This window comes from Nipponia nippon, unplaced genomic scaffold (assembly GCF_047370975.1).
Source record: "Nipponia nippon isolate SJK-2023a ecotype South Korea unplaced genomic scaffold, ASM4737097v1 scaffold_3, whole genome shotgun sequence".
In the NCBI taxonomy this organism is placed as follows: Eukaryota; Metazoa; Chordata; class Aves; order Pelecaniformes; family Threskiornithidae; genus Nipponia; species Nipponia nippon.
Genome location: NW_028262347.1, coordinates 106,256,267 through 106,278,411, shown reverse-complemented (window position 1 = coordinate 106,278,411; position 22,145 = coordinate 106,256,267). Strand labels below are relative to the sequence as shown.

At 42.8% G+C, this 22,145-nt stretch overlaps 1 protein-coding gene across 4 annotated transcripts in view; it reads left to right on the top strand.

Moving 5' to 3' along the window:
• Positions 1 to 2,608: 2,608 nt before the first annotated feature.
• ARHGAP22 (Rho GTPase activating protein 22) overlaps positions 2,609 to 22,145 on the top strand; it is a 158,309-nt gene continuing 138,772 nt past the window's right edge. For 2 of the 4 annotated variants that reach the window (XM_087768275.1, XM_087768274.1), the window contains exon 1: positions 2,609 to 2,735. In XM_087768275.1, the coding sequence (XP_087624401.1) occupies positions 2,702 to 2,735 (34 nt within the window). In that variant the 5' untranslated portion in view covers positions 2,609 to 2,701. Of the gene's footprint in view, positions 2,736 to 9,185; positions 9,215 to 9,486; positions 9,498 to 22,145 lie in introns of those variants that run through there. The other 2 variants (XM_087768276.1, XM_087768277.1) reach the window with 2 other exon arrangements.

Genomic DNA, 22,145 nt, shown 5'->3' with positions numbered 1-22,145 from the left:
TTTACATAGGCGCTTTTTATATAGAAGTTCAAAAAGCCTCTTGCCAGGTATGTGTGTTGAAGGGGCAGCTGGCAGTGGTATGGGACAGATGCAGGTGAAGAGTTGACTTGGGCTACACATAAAGTGCATTCCCAGCCCTTGCTCCATGGGCAGGGCCCCTGTGGGATGTGGTTCTGTGGGGTCAGTACAGCTGAGGAACGCACACCCTGAGAAACCAGCTGTGGGATGGAATGGGGCTGTGAAACTCACAGGAGAATTACAGTAAATACAAACCATTGAGATACGTTGTCGTAGTTATCCTGCTCAGTCTAAGTAGTTCAGTACACAAGCTTCAGGGATTAAACATTCCCATAGAGTCTGGTTCCTTCTAGACACTTCTAGGCTACCTTTCTGTTGGACCTATTCTCAGTGTTTCTTTCAGAAAGTATTTCTTTAAATTGTCAGAGCAAAGCACTGTAGCTAGCATGGAACCACTTGCTGAAGGTGATGATTGTTTTTTTCTCTCAGCTGGCATTTTTTTATAGCTTCCCTCCCTCCCCGAACAATTAGTTTATTTGCCTCAAAGAGTACGTCTGAGAAATTCAGGTCTGAATTTATTGTGTTTAAGCTGGAGAAAAAAATAGGAAATTTCCAACTTTTAAAAAATCATTTTAATGATGTTTCTCTTTTGAAAATTGCTTTAAGAAGGGCTGAAAATGTTTAAGTCAAAGCAAAACATTTCAAATAGGATCAAATTGAATATTTTTGTTTACACTGAGTACTTTTTATTTAACCAAAAAACGTTCACAGTTAGCATTTGGGGTTGAACTTCGCTGTCATTTGTTTGAATGTTTTTCATTTTACCCATGAATATGATAATTATTTGTATAGGTCCCTATACAATGTCTTTCCCCAGAGGGGAAATCAGGCTTTCATGGGAAGTGACCTAGCAGGATGAAGTGTCCCATGTTTCCCATGAAGTTAAAAGTTCAGTTAACTTTATCTCTTGTCATGTTTTACTGTACACACCTTGTGGGTTCCTGCTAAAACTGCAAAATGATGTGTATAAACAGCATCAAAGCAGACAAGAAATGCTAAAAATATGGAGAGAGAAGGAATTATTTTGAATGGTTGGTAGGAGTGACTTTTTGGTCCGGGGACTAAGGTTGGGCAGAAAGGCAGAAGCATAACTTCCCTCTGCTGATGCTCTTACTGGTTATCCACAGCATCAGGACACTTGCTAAGCTTGTTGGCCAAGGGATCACCAATTAGCTATTCTTTACTGTGCTGAAGCCTAGCTAATACAGATGATTAGTGGGGACATAACTGTAGGAGCCTGTGTATTCAGAACAGAGACAACAGTTCAGATCCCACTTCTAGCCTCATTTACAAGTGTGTAAATCTGAGACAGCCACCACAAACTCAAAGATTTACAATCATTTCTAAGCAGCTGGTTCCACCAGCAACTAAAGCAGCTAAATGTTCAAAACATCGTAGCCATTGCTGCAGCCTGCACATTGAGAAGTACAGCCTCTGTAAAGGGCCAGATAACCTCTTCCACTGTTGGAGATATGACTTGATGGCCAGTATTCAGTATCCAAGATATGATGGATCTTCCTGGCAGAGGAGGAAGCTGCCAATCTCAGATGCTTTTTGTCAAGGCAACTCAGCAATACAAGCCTGCAGGGTGATACTGCAGGGCATGCACATTTGCTAGGGAAATATTTACCCCCTTTTCTACACTGCGGGAGGACCTGCTCGGCAGATGGGGATGGTGAGGAAGGAGGTTGTGCTAAGAGCAGCCGAGGGGCAGGATGTGTCAATTACTTCAGATTCAATTTTCATCCAAGTATCTATTTATAGTTTATAGATACTATTTAATAGTATCTAACTATTTCATCAAATGTTTGTTCTTTTCTCCCCCCCATTACTGACTGCAAACTTTGCCGCTCCCCCCCCCCCCCCCCCCCCCCCCCGGGTCGGCTGTGAGGGAGAGCTTAGCAAGGAGTACAAATAAAAATGACGGTGCTAAAATGGAGTGATGGCATTCCCCTGTGCCCATCCCGCCAGGCTGTCAGGCAGGCAAGACAGATTTTTCTTCCTTGCAGAGAGCAGTGGGGTCGTTTCTCCCTCAGCTCCCCGGAATACCTCCCCGGGAGGGATGCAGTGCTCAGCAGGCAGCCCTGCACGCCGCTGCCCTCGGGACCAGCGCCCCTGGTATTTCTTCTAACGCACAACCTTATCAGATGCGCAAGATTCTCGGCGTGTGCTTTGTGCCCTTTTTTCCCCCTCGCTCGGGCTTGGAGAGATGCAGCTCCTGATCTGATCCTTATCGAGTCAAAGCGTCTGTTGAGCGCGATCGGAGGAAGATGCGGAGGGGCAGTGCGGGATCAGCGCTGCTCCCTGAAAGAGGCATATTAATAACACTGATGCATGGCCAATTAGCAGGAGCCAGGTCCAGCCCTCGTGTCTGCGTGCTAGTGATTTATCGACAGTAATTACCGAGGCACTTAATGCCTAGTTTGGATGGGAATTAATTCGAGGCCGGATAAATAATGCATTAGGGTTTATTTAGCCCCATGTGAAGCATCGCCCCCGAGCCAGAGCTGGAAGTGGAGAGCGGCGGGCGCGGCGATGAGCGGGGCGGCGGCCGGAGCCGGAGCCGGAGCCGGGGCCGGCCGCTGAGGCTGCCGGCAGCGGCGCGCCCAGCCCAGCCGGGAGCATGCTGAGCCCCAAGATCAGGCAGGCCAGGAGAGGTGAGTGTGCCTTCCCGTGCGCCCCGCGTTGTGGGGCGGGGGACCGCCTGCCGCCACCGGGAAACTTCCGCGGAGACCCCGCCGAGCTGCAGCCGCCGCCCCCCGCCCCGGCAGGGCGAGGCTGCTGCTCCGCTGGCCGAAGCCGGCCCTGGGGAGGGCAGCGCGAGTGAGCGGCGGTTGCGAAGGTTCGGGGAGAATGAAGCGTAGGAGGAGGGGACCTGTGCTTGTGTTCAGCAACGTCGTCTGCAATGTCAGGGCTGAGCAGCAGGGATGAGTCAAAAATTGTACTCCGTCCTGGGACTCGACGGAGCCTTTGCACCACTGTGGTGGTTGCTAATGCCGTGTTTCTAATGCTGAAATTCATTATAACAGCTGGAGGCAGTTGTGACAAGTTTACCTGCAGCATCTTGGAGAAGCAGTTTGCTGTAGCACGTTATCCCTCCAGGGCTGGGAGCAGGAGCTGGGGAAAGTCGTTCTGTGTGAGCTGTGGGCAAGACAAAGGAAGGAAGGAAAACCTGCCCTGGTTTTGCAACAGCTGCTTTGAGCAGTCGTGCAGACCTGCGAGGTGTAGTATGCAGTGTTTGTAAAGCAATCAGCTGGGGCTGGGCAGAGCCGGTGTCTCCACTCCAGCTCGCCCGGAGGAGATGCTCTGGCAGGGGATGTATTTTGTGATCTCCTGCTGCAGCACCAGTTCCTCGTTTGACAAGGCATTTGTTGAGCATCGTTGCCATTCGCAGCCTACTGACAGTCTCAGAGGGATATCTTCCCACCCATCGGGAAGAGAGGCTAGATTAATGTCATTTAGGAGCAAAAGCAGGTGCAATCAGAAGAGTATGTAAAGATTAGGTTTTTCTTCAGCCATGCCAGCATTATAAAATAGGAAAGCGTCGCTGGTTCTAGCTGCTGTGATTCTGAGACAGATATTTCCAGCCAAATGTCACTTTGCATCATATATATAAAAGCAGTATTACATGCTGAACAGTCCTTAAAATACCAACAGCCCATTAAATAGCTGTTAGTGTCTTGGAAGGAAGAAGCTTCCTGCCACCTGGAGGTGTCAGGATCAGGTACCTGCAGCCTCACCCACAGTAAAGTCATATGTACTTATTTTTTAGTTCCACAATTGTGTAGAAGTTCAGCAAGTCTTTCATAGGTGCTGTCTCTTTGCCATCCCCCCTCTAAGGGGTGTCTAATCTCCTTCCAGTCTTTAATATATTTGTTATTCAGCATTCCTATGGGCTATTACAGCTCTGATGAAACAAGCTAAATGATGCAACTGGAGTGGTACAGGAAGTCTGTGTCAGAGCAAGGAACACAGGCTTTCACAACTGCATGCCTGCCATTCTTCCACTTTGTTCAATTCATCTGGAAGAGACTAAGTTGTATATTAATATATATCGAAGTCTAGTTATGCGACAGATATTATTCTAGATCCCTGTGGGCTACCAATGCTTGGGGGACAAACTGTAGTGTACCTTTGTGATTCAATTTCAATTTATAGCAGTATATGTCATTCTCTCAGGGTTTGTTCTGTTTGATTCATTAGCTGTGCAGTGGTAGGTTTATTTCTGAGTGAATTTAGAACACATGAAAAGAGTTGGCTTGATGGCTTTTGAAACTTAAGGAATTTCCCTACTTTTGCAATGCCGTGGCAAAGCACTGGTAACCTCTTACAAAGGTTACCAAGTGGGACCTAATCCTGCAAGTTTCTTCTATAGCTCTTGTTCACAGGAGCTGTAAACAGGCAGTGCTGAAGATGCGGAATGCTGCTTGAAGGTAAGTGTCCCACCTTGCAAGACTGAGCTGGATGTGAAATGGTAGTTCATGCTCCCTGGGCTCTCAGTTGGGATTGCTAATGAAGGTTCAGGTGGTAAATGGTGGGCAAGCAAAGTATTGAGAAGGCTGCAAGAATCTGTTGCTGACAGCATCAACAAGGTCAGGAGGTCTGCTGCAAGCTGTTGCACGAACTTGGCTGACTTCTCAGAGTAGTGGCTGCTAGCTCTGCCATTGAGGACTTAGTTGTGTAAGGGAGGCAGTGTGACTTCTCTGAGCAGACAGAATGAAGAGAAAGGACAAGGAAGGATACTCTGGGTACAGCCTGTGGTTTCACTTGAGTGTGATAGGAGGCAGCAATAAAGCTGAACCTAGGGATGTTCATGTATTTGGTGTAGACTTCTTGTGGCTGCATTACTCAAACCACCTGTGTGTGTGTCCAGATCTTTGCTTCAGGCTCCCTGCATCTGTGCAAATAGGAATGCTTCATCAGCTCCCCTTGTATTTCCAGATCTCTGCTGAGAATGTACCTTTAAACCTTTTACTTGTGACATCTGATGCTGTCATTTTTGTTTGACTTGTGGATGGTCCTTAAGAAAGCTCCTGGATTTAAAGACATTCAGGCTTTTGAAAATGTCTGGACTTGAGCCTGACATCTGGGGTGCAGTTCTTAATATCTGTAAAAGGTATGCTAGAGAACAAAGATAATTTGCCTTGCTAGAGGTAATTGTCAAGTGTAATGCAGCCCTTGCCATTCCATGAGCAAGCTCTCATCTGTAACTCAGAAACAGGCATTCAGAGGTACATTATGTTTTCATAAGACCTAGGAAGGTGTAAAATCTCACAGTCTGAAAATCTTAATGTGCATAAATGGGCCTTCTGGAAAATCATTCATCCTGGATAGGCTTGAATGGATTTTGCATTATTTTTTCATCTACAGTGTTTTATGTACAGCAATTGGCAGATTCTGAAATAAGAGACTGCAATGGAAAACATCTATTTTCACATTCTTTCTATGTGATGGGGTATAGAAATACTGCCTTCCAGACTAGAAGCAAGAGAACTTTCAGTGTGGAGAGTAGAGAAAGCAGTTTTCGGACTACATCATTCAGTCTCAAGGAATGCATTTTTGTTTGTTTTTAAAAGATGAAAAAAATGAAATAAAGCATGTGCTCCTTGGTTTGAAAAGCCTCAAACAGGTTATACGTGCCCAATCGCATTTAAATGTGCTAGGAAATGGAAGCTGGACTGATGACAAGCTTATGCATTTGTTTTCTAGTAAGTGGTATGATGGGATTGCCCTCTATAGCAAGAAAGTTAGCCTGCTGACATGATAGATTCTTTACAGTATTCCTGTCTTCGGCATAGTCTGTCTCAGTTGTATAGGTACTAAGAATAAACCTTCTCTCCTGACTGGGACTTTGTCTGACATTATGGAATTGTCTGCACTTCTCTGACCTATTATCTCTGTTTGGCTGCACACTCATACGTATGTTACAGTGTGATGAAAATTTTCTTCACAGTTATAATAATTAAACTTTTGTTTGTTTGTTTAATTAAAACGTAGAGCCGGGAAAAAGCGATGAGAGACATTGTGGCTAGCTAGCCTGTTGCAGACAAACTGGGTTTACCTCAGGTATACTTCAGCATGGCTGTAGTAGAACAGAGTTATTTCCCTCTCTCTTTTTTCCTTCTCTGAAACTTGTCATAATTCAATTTTAATGAAAAGTGAGCTTTAGCATACTTAAAACGTTTCTAAGGATGGTGTGTAGTAATGCTGCCAGAAGGAACTTTAGAGGGTAAAGTACTAGCCCTCTGGGAGCGTGCACATTTACAACATAAGCTTCATGTGCTTGCAGTGAGGACAGCTAGGTTTTAATATTCAATGCCTTTGCAATGTTGTCATTGTATTTTTAATTAAAGTGTTGTGTCTTTGATTACAGGCACATGAACACCCTATATTTAAACTGCTTTCATATGGCAGTAAGGATACATGATTGCATGATTTCTCTATCAGTCTCTGTCCTAACAATTTTTGAGCTGCTTGGCTAAATCCAACCAGATTTGAAAGCAGAAAAGGAGTGTCAAAATATATTTGACTCCTATAAACTCAAAGAAAATTGGTGTCAGGACAGAGGAAAGGTAACCATATCTGTACACCTAGGGAAAACTGCCACATAGTACTCAACAGAAATATATGTTCTGAAAGATAATGCCCAACTGACCATCCAAAAGACACATATTGGCTGTCGTGTAAGAGCACACATATATTCAAGACAGCCAAAAAGCTAAGGGATGTAGTAAGGTATTGGGTTGTGCGGGATGTGGAAGGAACTGGGTATTTGAAGAAGATAAAGAGACAGCATTATGCAAGTTTGAGGAACATGTAGAGGAATTGGGGTTTGTGTGGTAGAACAATATAAGGCAGTAATCAGTGGAAATCCAGACTTCCTTAATTCTGCAGACTGAAAGCACATTATTTAATACAAAAGCAAATTACAGTTATGAGAATTACAGTAGTACGCTTTGGAAACTACATGAGGGTTTTAGGTTTAAAAGTGGGTTTTTGAAACTAATCTAATTCTCCTCACTTCCTGCACTTTGGTTATGTCATGAAGCAGTCTCAGAATAACCAAACTAGAATTCCTTTTGGATTAAACTAGGTGGGAAGATATTTTCAGGAGTGCACTTAATGCTCTCCAGCCATTAATGGGTATTCAGTCCATAGGATCAGAATAGAAGCAGTCCAAAACAGAGCCCCCTGAAATGCATATGTAGCATGAATATTAGTTCCCTGCCATTAAGTAACAGATCCACTCCTAATGATCTGTACTATTTGCTAATCTAGACATCTCTGAAATTGTCAGAGTCATAAGACATTTGTATTCAGAACTGATAATTTTATGTTAATCCATTACTTAGGTGACCAACAATTCACCACCATAGTATCTCAGAACTTAACAATTCAAAACGTATTTACCTTTGCACATGCCACGTTTCACAGGTAACGTTTACATTCTGTGGATTAGAGAAAAACCCTAGGCCACATATGAAGTCCAAGGCAGAGCCAGGAGTTGAAATGAGTTTCCCAAAGTTTAGTGTACATGAAAAAATAATGGATTATCCTTCCTTCTTATTCAACAGCTTTTCACTGGCTATTTTCTGTCATCAGAACACATCTGACTCCATAAGGACTTGCCAGTTAAGAACAGCTTAGACATATAAATGCAACCCTGCCACTTTATTTCTTGAGTAAATGGAGGGCATCAGCATAATAGGACAAACATACTGGTATGAAATTGTGGGGGATGCCTCCAGGAACTTTTTTTCTGTATCAGAAACATTGGGTGATTGGGGTCATCCCTGTAGAGATTTCTTGTCTGAAGCAAATGACATTATTAATCACTTCTTCAAGACAGTCTTAATCACAGCAGAAGGCTATCAACCAGTCGTGGCTTTCAGGAGTTGTCATCTATCCTGAGTTCGCCAGGCTCAGGAACAAGCTTCAATGATGATGAATGACACCTAAGGAAACATTAATTAGGCATTTTTAGATCAGTGAAGGTGACCTCTGACTCTGTTAGAAGATGCTGCTTGTTCAGAGTCATATTCGGCCTGGCCAGTTAATAATTCTTCAGTATCGCCAATGCACTTGAGGTTCTAGGAGTTAGACCTCATCTAAGGGGCAACCCCACAACCCTAGCAGCAGGCACAGGTAGCAGGACGACCTGTACAACAGGCAGAGCTGAGATAAGGCCCAGCAAGGGAACAAAAAACATCAGTTAACAAAAAACAGCAGTTAAAGGAGATTTCAACAAAAAGGAGAAAAAGAAACAGTGTGCAACTCAGTTTGTGAAAAAAGACATAGCAGAGAGAAGAAATTAGGAACAGTGAAACAAATACATTTCATAGAGAACCAGAGGCAGCCAAACAGCCCTAAGTGCGCTCAGACTTCTCTGTTTACTGAGGCATCAACTCTCCAACTTCTGGCTCTTCTCCAAGTCCTCCACAGAGAGGAAGCAATCCTGCTGCCCTGTGCACAGCAGGAGTTCACTCTGATGTTTCTGGCATTAGGCGGGAACTGGTGGCACCTTCCCCCTCAACTCCTTGCTGCTGGAGCAAGTCCTGGACCTCAGAGACTGCCCAGTGCAGGCAGCTCCTCAGACTGTATTCCCTTCACAGTCATGCTGTGTGAAGAGCCCTCCTTTCACTGATCAGCAAAAGGCAGAAAAGGGGAACTCTCCTACGTGTCTTGTCCCCCTCACCAAACCACAGCTTAGCACCTGCAGCCTCTTAGCTCTGTAAAGAGGAACACCAGTGCCTCCACAGCCCCACGCTGCAGCTCTGGATTGCAGGGCTGATGATGCACACAGCTATCCCAGAGCATGTGGGAGGCCAGCACCTTGCCACCTCCACCTTACCAGGCAACTAACACCCAGCTTCTTACTCCTAGAACCAAAGTAAACAGCCCTGGAGTTGCAAACTCCTCCAAACACTTCCTTCAGCCCTTGAGAGCCCACCAACATTGCTGGGAGCACACCAGGCCCCGGGGCGGGGAGCAATCAGTGCGACTAGCTGCAGCTGGCATGGCAGAGCCACCATTAACGAGGAGCCCAGCTGCAAGGGGGAGGTTCTCTACCCTCCTTCCTTAAATGAGTGATTCTTTAAAGTAGGAGAGGCAATTTCAGGAGCTGTGTTCTAGAAAGGTATGTGGGTAAAGAGCTAGGATGAAGTGCTGGTAAATATGATTTGGTTTATGGCTTACAGTTTGTGAGCTGGTGGAGGAAGGAGTCTGTGAGGCACTGGGGAGGAGGAGGTGGTAGTGGCAGCCCTGCCTGTGGTGTGGGTCTGGATTTCATCTTTTTGCTTTGGAGGAACATGAGATAAAGCTGATGAGCTGAGCTTAAAATCCTAAGGCAATGGTAGAGGGGTTGTGGAGGGAGACACTGGGGCTGGAGCTGGTGCATTGCTGGATTAACTGCCCTGAAGGTAGTGGGAAGAAGTAGGCCCAGATTAGAGGGTAAAGTGTGGGGAAGAAGTGAACAAGGAGGGAGCTCGGTGTCCCTTCTCACCATGTGCAGCCCTAGGGAGGTGAATGAAGCAGGGAATTACTTCTGCCCCTTGGTACCAGGTCAGTCTCCTGGCACTGTGCTGCTTTGGTGCAGGGGTGAGCTGCATTATCAGTTGTGTGCTTTAATGACTTTGTTTCTGTTGTCCTGGTTCAGTGGCCATGTGCATATACACAGAGAGTCAAGAAAGTGATATTTGTGGGATTCCTCCAGAGGCAGGTTCAGATTCCCACTCTTGCTTTGTGGTGTGTCCCATGAAGAAGGACCTAGTCTGTTCAAAGGTGTGATTCTCCCATGTCTGTAGAGATGCCCCTCTCTTTCCACATAGGATTCATGGTGTGTGCTGAATTAAGTGCTGCTCTTGGCAATAGTGGCTTTCTGTTCCTGCCTGAAGGTTCAGGCAGGAAATCATTCTCCTTAGGAAAAGCCCCGACAAGTTCACAGGCAAGCACTAGCTTATTAAGCACAGGCAAACTGAACTTGAAATAACGAGCCATGGCCTTACCTCCTGGGGAGGGGAAGGGGCCTTGAGAAAGAGCAGTAATTCCTCTCAAAGGGTAGCTGGACTACTGGGGAGAGAGCTTGTGGGAAGAAAATTAAATATTACAAAAAATGAAAAAGCCATGCGTTCTCTAATTACTTGTAAAACACCCACTGAGTGAGTACAGTGGAAGCACTATGAATGCTAGCACCTCTCTCCTGAGAGGACAGTCACCTGCTACTTCTAGTGCCTATATAAATGCATTCCTCTTCATTGCAAGGTTACTACCAGAATGACTTTTTTCCTTGCTGGCTTTCCCTTTATATTTGTGGTAGCTGATAGGCAAGCACAGCAGCATAAGCAGCTTAATTTGTTTTCTCCAGCTCCCTGCATTATGGGTAGAGGTAGTTTGAGGCAACGATAAAGGCGCTTGCATGCTGTGGTGGGAAGGGGAAACTCCTTGATGAGGCTGCAGTATGTGCTATCTGGTGAGCTGGAAGAGGAAAGGATCTATACCTAGACTTTGCTCAGGCCTGCATGTTGTGAAGGTATTTAAAACTAATATGGGGGAGGGAAGCTTCTGCTGCCAGTCCTTCTAATGTGTGTTCCTTCCACAGAGCTTTTCTGTGGGTCCTTTGTGCCCCAAAGACAGTAAATTGGTCTTTATGAAGAGCTAAAGAGAGGAGATATTAAGTCTTTGCTGTGGTTGAAAAAAGTTACTTGTAATATCCTTCCTCTGAAATGGTGTTAAGAATTATTTATGCTTCAGTAAGATAGTCATCCTGTGAACTGGTATCGAAGTTTAAAGAACAAACCTACGGTACAAGGAGCTAAATGACAAGGAAGCTGTATACATTGGTTCTAAGCTGAGAACTGATTCTGTTGCAGGGCAAAGGATTGGGTTGTTCATGATCTCTTTGGGAGAATTGTAGGCGTGGGGTTAATGCTTATTCCTGTGCAGACCTCCAGTTTAGGAGGAGCCACCTTTACCTTATTAACCGGTGACATCTTGTTAAAAGTACTTATAGCTAAATAATCAGAGAATGGTTTGGGTTGGAAGGGGATCTTGATGATCATCTAGTTCCAACCCCCCTGCCGTGGGCAGGGACACCTTCCACTAGACCAGGTTGCTCAAAGCCTCATCCAACCTGGCCTTGAACACTTCCAGGGATGGGGCATCCACAACATCTCTGGGCAACCTCTTCCAGTGCCTCACTACACTTATAGTGAAGAACTTCCTTATATCTAATCTAAACCTACCCTCTTTCAATTTAAAGTGTTGGGTACTTAGGTTCAGAGTGTGAATTAATGTAGGAGTAAGAATTCCTGGATTTCTTCTGCCTTTGTCCTTCTGCCCAAATCAACCCTGGAAGTAGGGCAAGTCACTTAGCCACCTGTCGTACAGAGAAGGAAGCAGGCTTTGTTTGCATGTTGGAAATAGGTATAACAAATGTTGAAACGGGCACATTGAACTGTTCATTCAATGCTGAGTCCTGAAGTAGGGTAGGAATGAATACCTTCTTGACATTTGGGTGAGGGAAACGAGAAATATAATGTTACGGCTAAATTCAGGGAATTTTATTGCTGGAAGTGGCTGGGCCATGATATCACTTCAGCCTTATAGCCAGTTGCTGGCAAAAGGCCTTGACAAAGTTTTCTGTGCTCAATGACTTTTTCAGTCCAGAATAATTTTGGGAAATGATATTCCATGGAGTGTGGTGGACAAACATCTTTGGTGCTCATAACATCAATGTAAGGTACCAGTGATGCAGACAGCCACTGCAGTGTCCGAATAATATGGACCACGTGCTTGGCATGGCACAAGCATTAGTATTTATTATAAACACATAGGTGACTGGAGGGCCTATGACTAGCTTGAGCTGTTATGCTGCAGTCGACCTATGTTTGTGCTGCATCTGTAGTGCTGAAGAGCTGCAGTCTTGACGAGGACTCCACAGTATTTGGAGCTGGGACTCTACCCTGAGCTCGTACAGCACCAATCTGAATGTTATTATGGTCAGCATTTTTTGTTTGCTCCTCAGTCCACTATGGCTGGGAAAGCTATTAAAAATTAAGTCTTAAAGCCATACCCATAGGGAGGATTACAGGAGGCTTTTGCTGGTTGAAGAGGGAGTACAAGGTATTCATTCAGTTTTCCTTCTGTGACCTGAATTGACTCACTAAGATAGCAGGAAAAAAAAAATCTGAGATAACTTTCTGCCATTTCAGTGAGTTACTATTCTTATAAAAAGGTCTCACCTTGTCAGTGAAGTGTAGGGAAGTAAGGCTGGGTGTATCGGCAGAAGAAAAGAGCAGTGTGGGTGCACGGAGAAAGGGAGTAAGGCTTCCCTCTTCTGGCAGCAGTGAGCTGTAGCTCAGCGTGGTTGCCCATGGAACTGCAGAGCTTTGCCAGCAGCAGAGATGCCTTCAGCAGTGCTTGTCAGGTAGGCAGTTCTAACCAACCAGATGGAGATGTACAGCTTTCAAGAGATTCTGCCAAGATTCAGTGAGAGTGAAGAGCTGATGCTTGGGTTTGTTGGATAGTTTTGTTGTCCATTGTGTGTGACAAGTGGGTGTGCTTTAGAGCTATGATTTAAGTGCTGATCTGTCCTCTGAATAGTCTGCAGTGGATCCAGTTGGGAACTATCAGAGGATGATGCAGATAAAGGGGCATGAAAATTAAAATAGTCTTTTGCTGGGAGCAGGTTTCTGTACTTGGGCTGCCTATCAATATGGTCTATAAGTCTGATTTTGCAATAACAAAGGACACAGCAGGCTGAATTTGGGGCTCTGACCCGCTTGTTACAGAGGTTACTCGTGATCAGCAAGAAGAAGAAATAAGAATATCCTTGACTGCCCCTGCATTCCCTGCCCTGCCCCCCCCCCCCCCCAAAAAAAAAGCACCCACAAAAAACCAAACCAAAACACAACAAAAAAAAACCCCAACCAAAAGACTTAATCTTTCTTGGTAATGAAGCTGACCTGAACCTGCTGTCTATTGGTGTAGAATTAGCATAAATCTATAATAACCTGGCCCTCCAGCTTCTGTGCGTCCCTTTCAGTACTTAAATAAATGAAGCATGTGAGTATTCCTTAAGTGACTAGTGTTCAATCCATGGAGCTTGTAGCTCTCTAACCTTGCCTCGAGTACAGAGTATTACCTTGTTGTTCCTTGCCTTTTGTGTTTATATTCATTGACTTGGAGAAAGCTATGCTAAATGGCATGCTTAAAATATGACCTGCAGCAAGCTATGCAAATATACTTCATCCTGCTATTTCTAGGAGGGAGAGAAGGCCACTGCTAGTGAAGAAAAAGTTGGGAGCATGATGAAAGTAAATTTGAACGGTCATGTGCTAATGTATTTTGTGCACTCTGTCATAGAGAAGCTAAGTCATACTGCTGCATGAGTTTGGGTTTTTTGCTGTAGCGAAGCGGCTGATACTGAAAAGAAAGCATAAGCATTGCACCCCTCAGTGCGATATCATCGATCGAGAAATAAAGAGCCGGTATTTAGGGTGCTAGATGAATGAAGCCTTTATTCCTTGTCCTATCGCGGACTTTTTTTGCAATAATTTCTCTTACCTGTTCTGTATGCTCCTGCTTCAGATACACTGGGAGCAGTAGAACTAGAGATGGGAATGGCTGGGTTCAACAGCTAAGACTTAAACTCTTCAATGAAGAAAGTAATTATAATTATTAGTCCCTACTACTATAATATCTAAAAGCATCATTTTCTACTGTCAGTTCTGCCAAGCATGTGCCTCTGTCCTTAGCCTAAGCTACCAGGTCAGTAGTTGGATCCTGTCCATTGTCTTCATTTGGAATAGTTAGGGTTGTCTACATAAGCATCCATTTTGGTTTGGATCAATGGCATGCTTTTGAAGCAGATCTTCTGATCTTTCCTGCCTACTGTGCTTTGGTTGGTGGTTTAGCATAGGCTTGGATTCTTTCTGAATGAAAATGTGCTCCATGTGCAGTATGTTTCCATGGTCAATCCAAATAAAATTCCTGAAATAACTTTTGTGTAGGTGGTGGGTCCGTGGTACCAGCTGTTCCTCACTACTTGTTCCACCTTACACCTAGTGTGCTGTACTACTTCATAATATAGACCTAGCCTGATTCCCCAGTTCTGCACAGAAGATGCAGGCTGCCTCATCTGAATGTTGACAGTTCTCAGTGGTTTCCCACAATTCACTGTGTTTTTTAGAATAAAGTATTTCACTTTACTAGGTGGTAAATCAGTAGGTCAGTCTGTTGTAGCAGAAAGAATCAAGCCATCACCCTTCCGTCTTGGCACTTACCCGTGATATAATGCTAGTGGTTTGATAGGACTGGCATGACGTGTATTTATAGGGCACTCTTGTGAAACGCTGATGGCAGGTTACCTGCAAAATTTAAGGCTTATTCATTGACAGGTGACAAAACCCACGCATTCCCACAACCTGGGGCAGTAATTCAAATCCTTTTGAAAATACAAGGTTAAACTCTTTAAATGACTATTCTGTGGAGTTGAGACCTGCTGGCCTTGCTGCTAGTGGCAGCAAAATAAATCTGGGACTTCTTTGTACAATAGGTCAAAGGTCTCCAGAGGTCAATGAGGTCTCCAGAGCTGGAGTGAAATGTTAGCCAACAAAACAATGCCCCTTTTACCTATATAGTAGCAGCAATGGATTGCCAAAATCCTTACATGTTCTGGAGTCCAAGATGCCATGAATTTGTAACAATAGTTTGAAGATGAATATAAATTGTTCTTTAGGAGTAAAGGGCTAAATTATCCCACTATGTCTTTTTTTTTTGTTGTGTGGGATTGGTTGCATTATTTATCAAATAGACAAGAGTTTTCTTTGACTTGTGGAAAGGCCCTGCATTAATATATATCAGTATGTGCTACTGTGTGTGTGTTCTTTGATGCAATAAAGACAAGACGTTACCAGGTCATCTGTTAGCATATTTTATGGAAGCCTTGAACCTTTGTGTCATTCTAAAAGATAACTAAGATTGAAGCTGATTTTTGTCTTCATTCAGCCTGATCCCCTCACTGCCTTGTTTGGGTATGCTACCTGCATACTTCTGCAAAGTACCTCTGATCAGTAAAGTGGCTTTTATGGTCACATTGAACAGGTCATTGGAGTATAAAATTATTTTTCTGATTTAGAACATGCCTTATACAGAGCCGACTGTACCATTTGTAAAGTGGTGAAAGGTCATGGCTGTTATCTTGAACACTACAAAGACGACTAAGATTAATTTCTTCATGCCAGTCAGGAAGCAACTGCCCTCAAACTAAGTGTGTCTTTGCCTCTTGGCTGTGACCATGTTCTGTCAATGCTGTACTGTAGATGGAAACAGGCATAGTTTTTCTACATGTTCTATGAAGGAAATGCTGCATGCTTATTGAAGATTGATGCAAAGATCTGAGCCAGCTCTCATGACTGTAGAAAGGCTATAGGCAACTTTAAATGTGCGTTGCTGTGCCTGAGCTTATGTCATGGCAGGGCTGCACTGCTTTCAGTACCAGGTGCAGTTGTGTGTAGTGCAACAGTGTTGTGTGGCTGTCCTAACCTGCTAGCTAGCAGGAAATCTTGTTTTCTGTTCTGCCAGGTACTGTCAGCGTGCCCACTCTTAAAATGTGCTGGTATGGAGAACTTCTGCAGTCTAGTTTTATTCTTCAGAACTCCTTGGTGCATGTGCAATTCCCTTCTCTTTGCCTTTTGCCAGTGAAAGAACATGGACTGATCTGGCAGTGCAAAAAAGGTAAGAGTTAGCCTATATAAAAGAGGAAACATCTTGAAAACAGAATCCCCAGCTTTTGGTCTTAGGAGTTCTGAGAGGGGATGAACCTGTGTTCTGGAGACAGGGTGCTCCTTCATGAACAAGTCTAGTTTTCCGATCCATCTGGGCTCCTTTTTGGGGACCTCGGTGCATCTGCTACAGCGTATCATTTATTTTGTGTCAGAGTCCTTCAGGCTGGCTCAAGTTCTTTGGCCATAGCTGTGCACTGTAGCTGAAATGTGCTTTTTAGTCATTCCCTTGCTATTCAGATTTTCCTTCATCTGCCTCTGCTCTTTCTGCTCAAAAAGCTGCCTGGGTGGTTGGTGTGGGTTTTTTTTGTTTGGTTGGGTTTGGGTTTTGTTTTTAAACGGAATGTGTCGTACCTGTAGGTAAATATCTGTGACCAAAGTTTCTGCTCTTCAGGTAAAGACCAAAAGGTATTTTACCCTGTATATATAGCCAATTTCTATCAGCTGTTATCCCTAGTCTGAGAGTCAAATTATACTAGTCTATGTTGGATTTTAGCTTTATGAAGTGGCCTTCGGGAATGCAGTTGTTCTTGCAGAAACTTAATAATATTAAGTAAATATTTGTACAAACAGATCCTTCCTTCAGACTGTCAGAATCTTTTCTTGGCAAGACTGCATGCTTTGGTATGTGCAGTCTGGTATCCCAACCGTTACAGAAAATACAGGTTACTAAGTGTATGTAAAGCTAATTGTCTCCCTGCTTTTTCTTCAGTTGGAGCATAAGGTTACAGAACTGCTTCCAGTGTAACGCATGTATGGTTTCTCTTGGAAAAAATTATGGATTTCCAAATCCATTTATTTTTCCTTTCATTTTCTTCAGCAATTTCTGATGGGTGGCCATGAAAAATTATTTTCCAGAGCAAAATATCCTTTTGTATTTTTATCTTGGCTGACAGAAAAACAAGTCAAGAAAAGGAAGTAGAACACGGCACATCCTCTTGGTCTATGAAGTGTTCTGAATAGACAGGTGTAGCTTTATTGATTAGAAGTAATGGAGCACAACCTGCTCTTACAGTAGTGTTTCTGAATGGGGTGAGTGTCCTCCAGGTCACAATATGTGAGCAGGCACGTGGCTGTGTAGCAACATTTTGTTTCTGTACAGATTGCTACTCTATTTGGCTTGAAGGAACTAAAAGCCATTGCCAGTTTCTTGTAATTGATATCCTTCTAGTTGCCTAAACACATCTCATCGCCAATCGCTTCAAACATTCTGCCTTTAATCTCTTTGCTTATTGTGTTTCAAGATGATAAATTCTCAGATTGTGTTGAGGAAGTGTCTTGGTTTCATTTGTGCTCACTGGCTGTGGTATCTTAGCAATCAAATTCAAACACAAACACAGATGTGCAACAGGCAGAAAATACGTCTAAACCAAGTATTTTATTTGCTACAATTTGGTGAAAGGAAATGCAGTATCTCTTTCTAAGGCATACGACACTTGTGTTTTCAGTGCACCCATTTTTTAGGCAAAGTTTGAATTAAATAAAACAACTGAGAATATTGTTTATAGTACGTGAAACCACTTCTCTTAGTGGCTAGTACTTTAAACAAAGACTATATCAGAAATAATACATAGTGTCACTTTGTCATTAGACTGAAGAAACGCTACAGCAAACTGCCTTCACTGTAGGACCGTTTGTCAGCCAGAATAAATTATAATGACTACATTGATTTAAGCTAACTGCCTATGAAATTTCAAAAGATTACAACTTTAATTGATATTGAATTTCATTGACTTGATTGATTTCCATGTCCCTGATTTAAGTAGGTTCTTATTGATTGCTCAAATCTGTAGTGGTGTTCAGAGCTGTGAGCGGGAGAAGGAGAGCAGAAGAGATCGTATAATGTTGCCATGCAGGATTGAGCTCAGGAAGGGGAGATGGTATGGATAGGGAAGGGAAGAAGTTGTCTCATTATCTGTATGCTTAGTGTAGAAAATAGATGTGATGAGAAAACAGGAATGTGTATATTGCTTGGAGGCAGGTCTGAGTTGCAGAGGAGCTCTTCTAGAAGTGTATGGTGCTCTGTTAATGGAGCAATGAAGAGAAATGGAGAAAAAGTAGCTTTAGACAGGGTTGAATTTGGATGGGGATAGGGGTTGCTATCTCTGTAAGGAATGGTAGCGTGGCTCCATCCAATTTGGTCCCTTTACTCCTTAGGATAACCTTTGAGTTTACTATTAAAGACATGGCAACCAAGTATGGGGTTTTGGATGGGGAGCTTATTTAGTATAGCCCAGGCATTTACACAGCTGGCATTGATCATCTCTCCACTGACTTGCTCATATTCCTCCTTCTGTCTTCGTCTCGATATGAGAACTTCCATATGCCAGTGTCGCTTCCAGTCACAGGAGTATTTTCAAGGTCTGCAATTCTGATTCTTGCCTTCTAATGATTTGTCATCCCAAAACCCAGGCTTGGCTCATTGTTAGTGCCACCTACGGGGCAGCAAGGATATGGGTCTGCCTGGTCTGTTGCAATCTTGCTGTGCTGTAATTACCTTGTTTCCCTGCTTCTGAGTTGGTACGTCCTGTAGTTGGCATTTCAGTACTGCTACGCTGTACAGATGAATCCTAAACCTTTTTCTAAGAAAAGCTTGAATCCTTTCTACATTAATTTCTGTTTAGGACTTATGTATGGCTGAATCAATAATCAATTAATGAAAATGTGAAGAGCAAAACGAAACTATGTGGTGTTATTGAAAAGGCATTACTGGATCAGAACTCTAGAGCATGTAAAGTATTTGCTGAGTTGTTGTGAGTCTGATTTATTGATTTGTTTTCTTCCTTATGCTCTACTGATTCCATAATTCTGTTAAATAGATGAGCACTAAGAATGTATATCTACCATTAAGAACCAGGGGCTTGATATACTGGATCAGATTATCAAAGCAGATATTTTGATCCCAGTAGTATGAGATACCTGCTGCTTTAAAGGCAGCCTGTGCTCATCTGTGAAAGTTTGCTTCTGACCTCTATGCAATTATTGTATTCTGTGAAGCATGCAATATAAATGTCAATGCTGTTAATAGCCATAAATAATTCCTCCTTCTAAAAATTTCTATCTGATCCATGTTGTTAACTTACAGATGAATTTTCTAAGTATTTCGCTAATGAAATTAACTATTACAGTCATGACTAGAAACTCTAAGGAAATGGAAAGCTAAGACAGCATGAAGAATTAACCATAGCAATAGACTAAGACATGGTGCTGCTTAAATTAAAAATATGAAGATATACATCCTCCAGCAGCTGATCGCGAAAGCCTTCACTCTTCACTATAATAAATTATTACTAGGTAGGACTGTACAATTAACACCAAAGGGTCTGTGAGGGTAAATATGAGATAACATGCTTTGGATTATTCCGAAGCTAGATGTTTGATGGGTTTTTTTGTGAGGTCTGTGTCAATATAGATGCTAAAATAAAGGTACTTGGTTTCCAGTTAAATAAATCTAATTTCTTTTTAGGGGGAGGGGTGAAGTAGGTGAGGGTTTGTATAACTATATGCAAATCAGGAAAACTGGAAACTGCTGGGAGTTGCATGCTTACTCTGGAGAGTGCTGAGTTGCTTCAGTGTAGAGATGACTGAGGTGCTTACTGAAGCATGGCTTTTGGTATGATTAGACTAGTTGGTTAGGTTAATAGCCAAGATGTTGCCTAAGAAACATTATAGTTCTATTTGGAAAAGAAAATTCTTGGGATATTTGTTCTTGTAATAATATATGTTGTAACATGAATGTGGAAAGGAATCTGGGACAGTCTAAACCAGGTTACAGTTTGGTCCTTGTAAAATGTGGCCTGGAATGAGGCAGAGGTGGTTCCTACAACTAAATCTTTATGGGCCTCTTCAATAGAGATTTAAATGTGAAAAGTCTGTTTTCTTACTACACGCATATGAAATAGGATCCTATATTTCTTGGGAGTGGGGGGCGGGGCACGGCACGGGGCGGGCAGGGAAGGAGACAAAGTTGTCCTGGTATTTTTTTGTAATCATCTGCTAGAGGGCACTGTGTTGCCAGAAAGGCATATATTAAGGCATAAGGATCTTAGCTTCGTGGTGAAAATCGATTCTCTATGTATTTTGCTGAAATGAAAATGCCTGTCTGTTAGAGCTCAGACTACATTGAGTAGACTTAGAGAATATGCCTGGATACATCAAAGCCTGATTTTAAGTAAATTCTGTATTAAGATTTTTTTTTTATTGTTTTGGCTATGTAAAAAAAAAAAAAATCGGGATTGAGGAGTGCTGGGTTACTTAAGCAAATCTGAAGTTTGCTGGTAAACTTCACTAATGTAGGACTAATGCTGTATATGAGCTCAGGTTAAATTCAGCAAGGTATTTTAACCAAAAATAAGGGAAGTGTAATTCTGAAAAAGATATGATACTGCATCAGCACTTCTTATAACATTTTAACTTTAAAATTTAATTTAAAAGTGAAACTAAAAGCAAAATAAAAAACTTAATTTCTTACAGCAGAAAATAGTTATAGGTTGAAACCTAATTTCTTTTAATTGAGGCACAAGACAAAATCGTTTATTCACAGTTCTGTTGAGAGTAGCAGAACTTACCTTAGCAGTTCAGAGAAATGGGGGGGGGGGGGGGGGGGAAATTCCTTCTGCCTATCAGACAGGGCTTTCACTGAGTCTGAAATTTAAGACTAATAAAGTGATGCCATCTTCTGCCTATAAAACTGGGAAGTTGTCAGAGGCCAGACTGAGTGCCTACTGGGTGGTTGCAGAAGAGGTGAGTGGATTTTTAAGCCGAGGTAGGGGAGGAAAGTATGTGATACAATACAAGTGGAGATTGCTGTCACTGAGACTTTTTGGTAATGGATGATGTGGTACCATTCAGATCTACCCTCTGCTGACAGAAGAATTTAGTGTGTAAAAATGCTGTTTTTATATTTCTTAAAGAAGCAGAACATGGTGGCCTGACTACCAGGTCATGGGGAAGGTCAAAGTAGATTTTTATCACGGACACCAATGTGATTTCCCTCACTGGATTACACTGAGCAGGCTCTCCAAAGATCTGACCTCAGTCCTTTATCTGCCTCTCCTTCTATTGCAGTTTGCTTCATGGAAGAGAAGAAATAGGATCAAGTTTAATGTTGCTATTGTGATTTTTTTTATTATTATTATTTTATTATTATTTTTTTTATTCCCCAACCATCACCTCCACTTTATTTTTCTTTCTTTGGCATATGTTGTCAGTTCTGTCACTGTGTGGTGAGGTACTAGGGGCAGCAACCAGAGTCATGCTGGTAACATCAGGGCTACATGTTTTAATTGTGTGAACCTAAAAGAGGCAAAACTAGACAGTACTTTGAGAGGCAGGGGGTTGCCCTTTGTTACAAGCCAAATTAGCTGTAGTCTATCAGGGATGCCTGAATAAGAAGCTTGCCTGTTTTTTAGCTGCAGCAGTTTACAGCGTTAAGACATCAATGATGTAGATTTTCTGGTAGTTGCCCACTTGAAACAGGGCTACAGTTTACAGGCCATTATAAATTGTGCTTTAAGTTAGATGAATGTAGAAAATGAGAAGGAACAGTATCATGTTCGCACTAATGAAAGAAAATGGCATGAGCTATTAAATAACTGTTACTATAAGATACTTCATACATCCAAAGAAAGTAGATGTGGAAAAGACCTATGAGGTCATCTAACCTATCCATTCTAGAGGAGTGGCTTGCTGCCTGCAATATATAATCATTATCTGCTACTCCAGACTAGCTTTAAATGCCCCAAGCTTTAGTACTCTTACTGCAGGCATATGGGAGGAGGAGAGGAAGGAAAGGGCAATAGACTTTTTTTCTTCTGAAGCCTTTCCTGAAATTTACATGTTTTTTTTTTCTCTATTTGGTCTTTTATTTCCACTGTGGTTTTCTGCTTCAGTGTCAGAAAGCCCTGAAGAGTGAGGTGACTTTAATCATTCTGGATAGCTACGTTATCTATATGTGCCTATTCCCTTTTTGAATTTTTCTCAATTCTGGATCTCCTTATTTTTCCTGTGGCAGCTGGTTTCACTGGCTAGTCTCCCCAGTAGTGGTACTGTATGGAGTGAGAATATTTTCTTATATTCTCCCCTTTCTCCTTTTCTGTCCCTGCTAACCCCACTTACACATCCTCACTGGGTAAATATCCCTTTAGGGGAGAGCAATATCATTATTCCCATGTAGAGCTGGAAGGCAGTAATGACTTGCCACAAAAAAAGGTAGTATGAGCCGTGGAGCCTTGGTGGAGGTATTGTGTCACCTAGAAGGTTGCTAGAGTGAGCAGTACTAAAAGG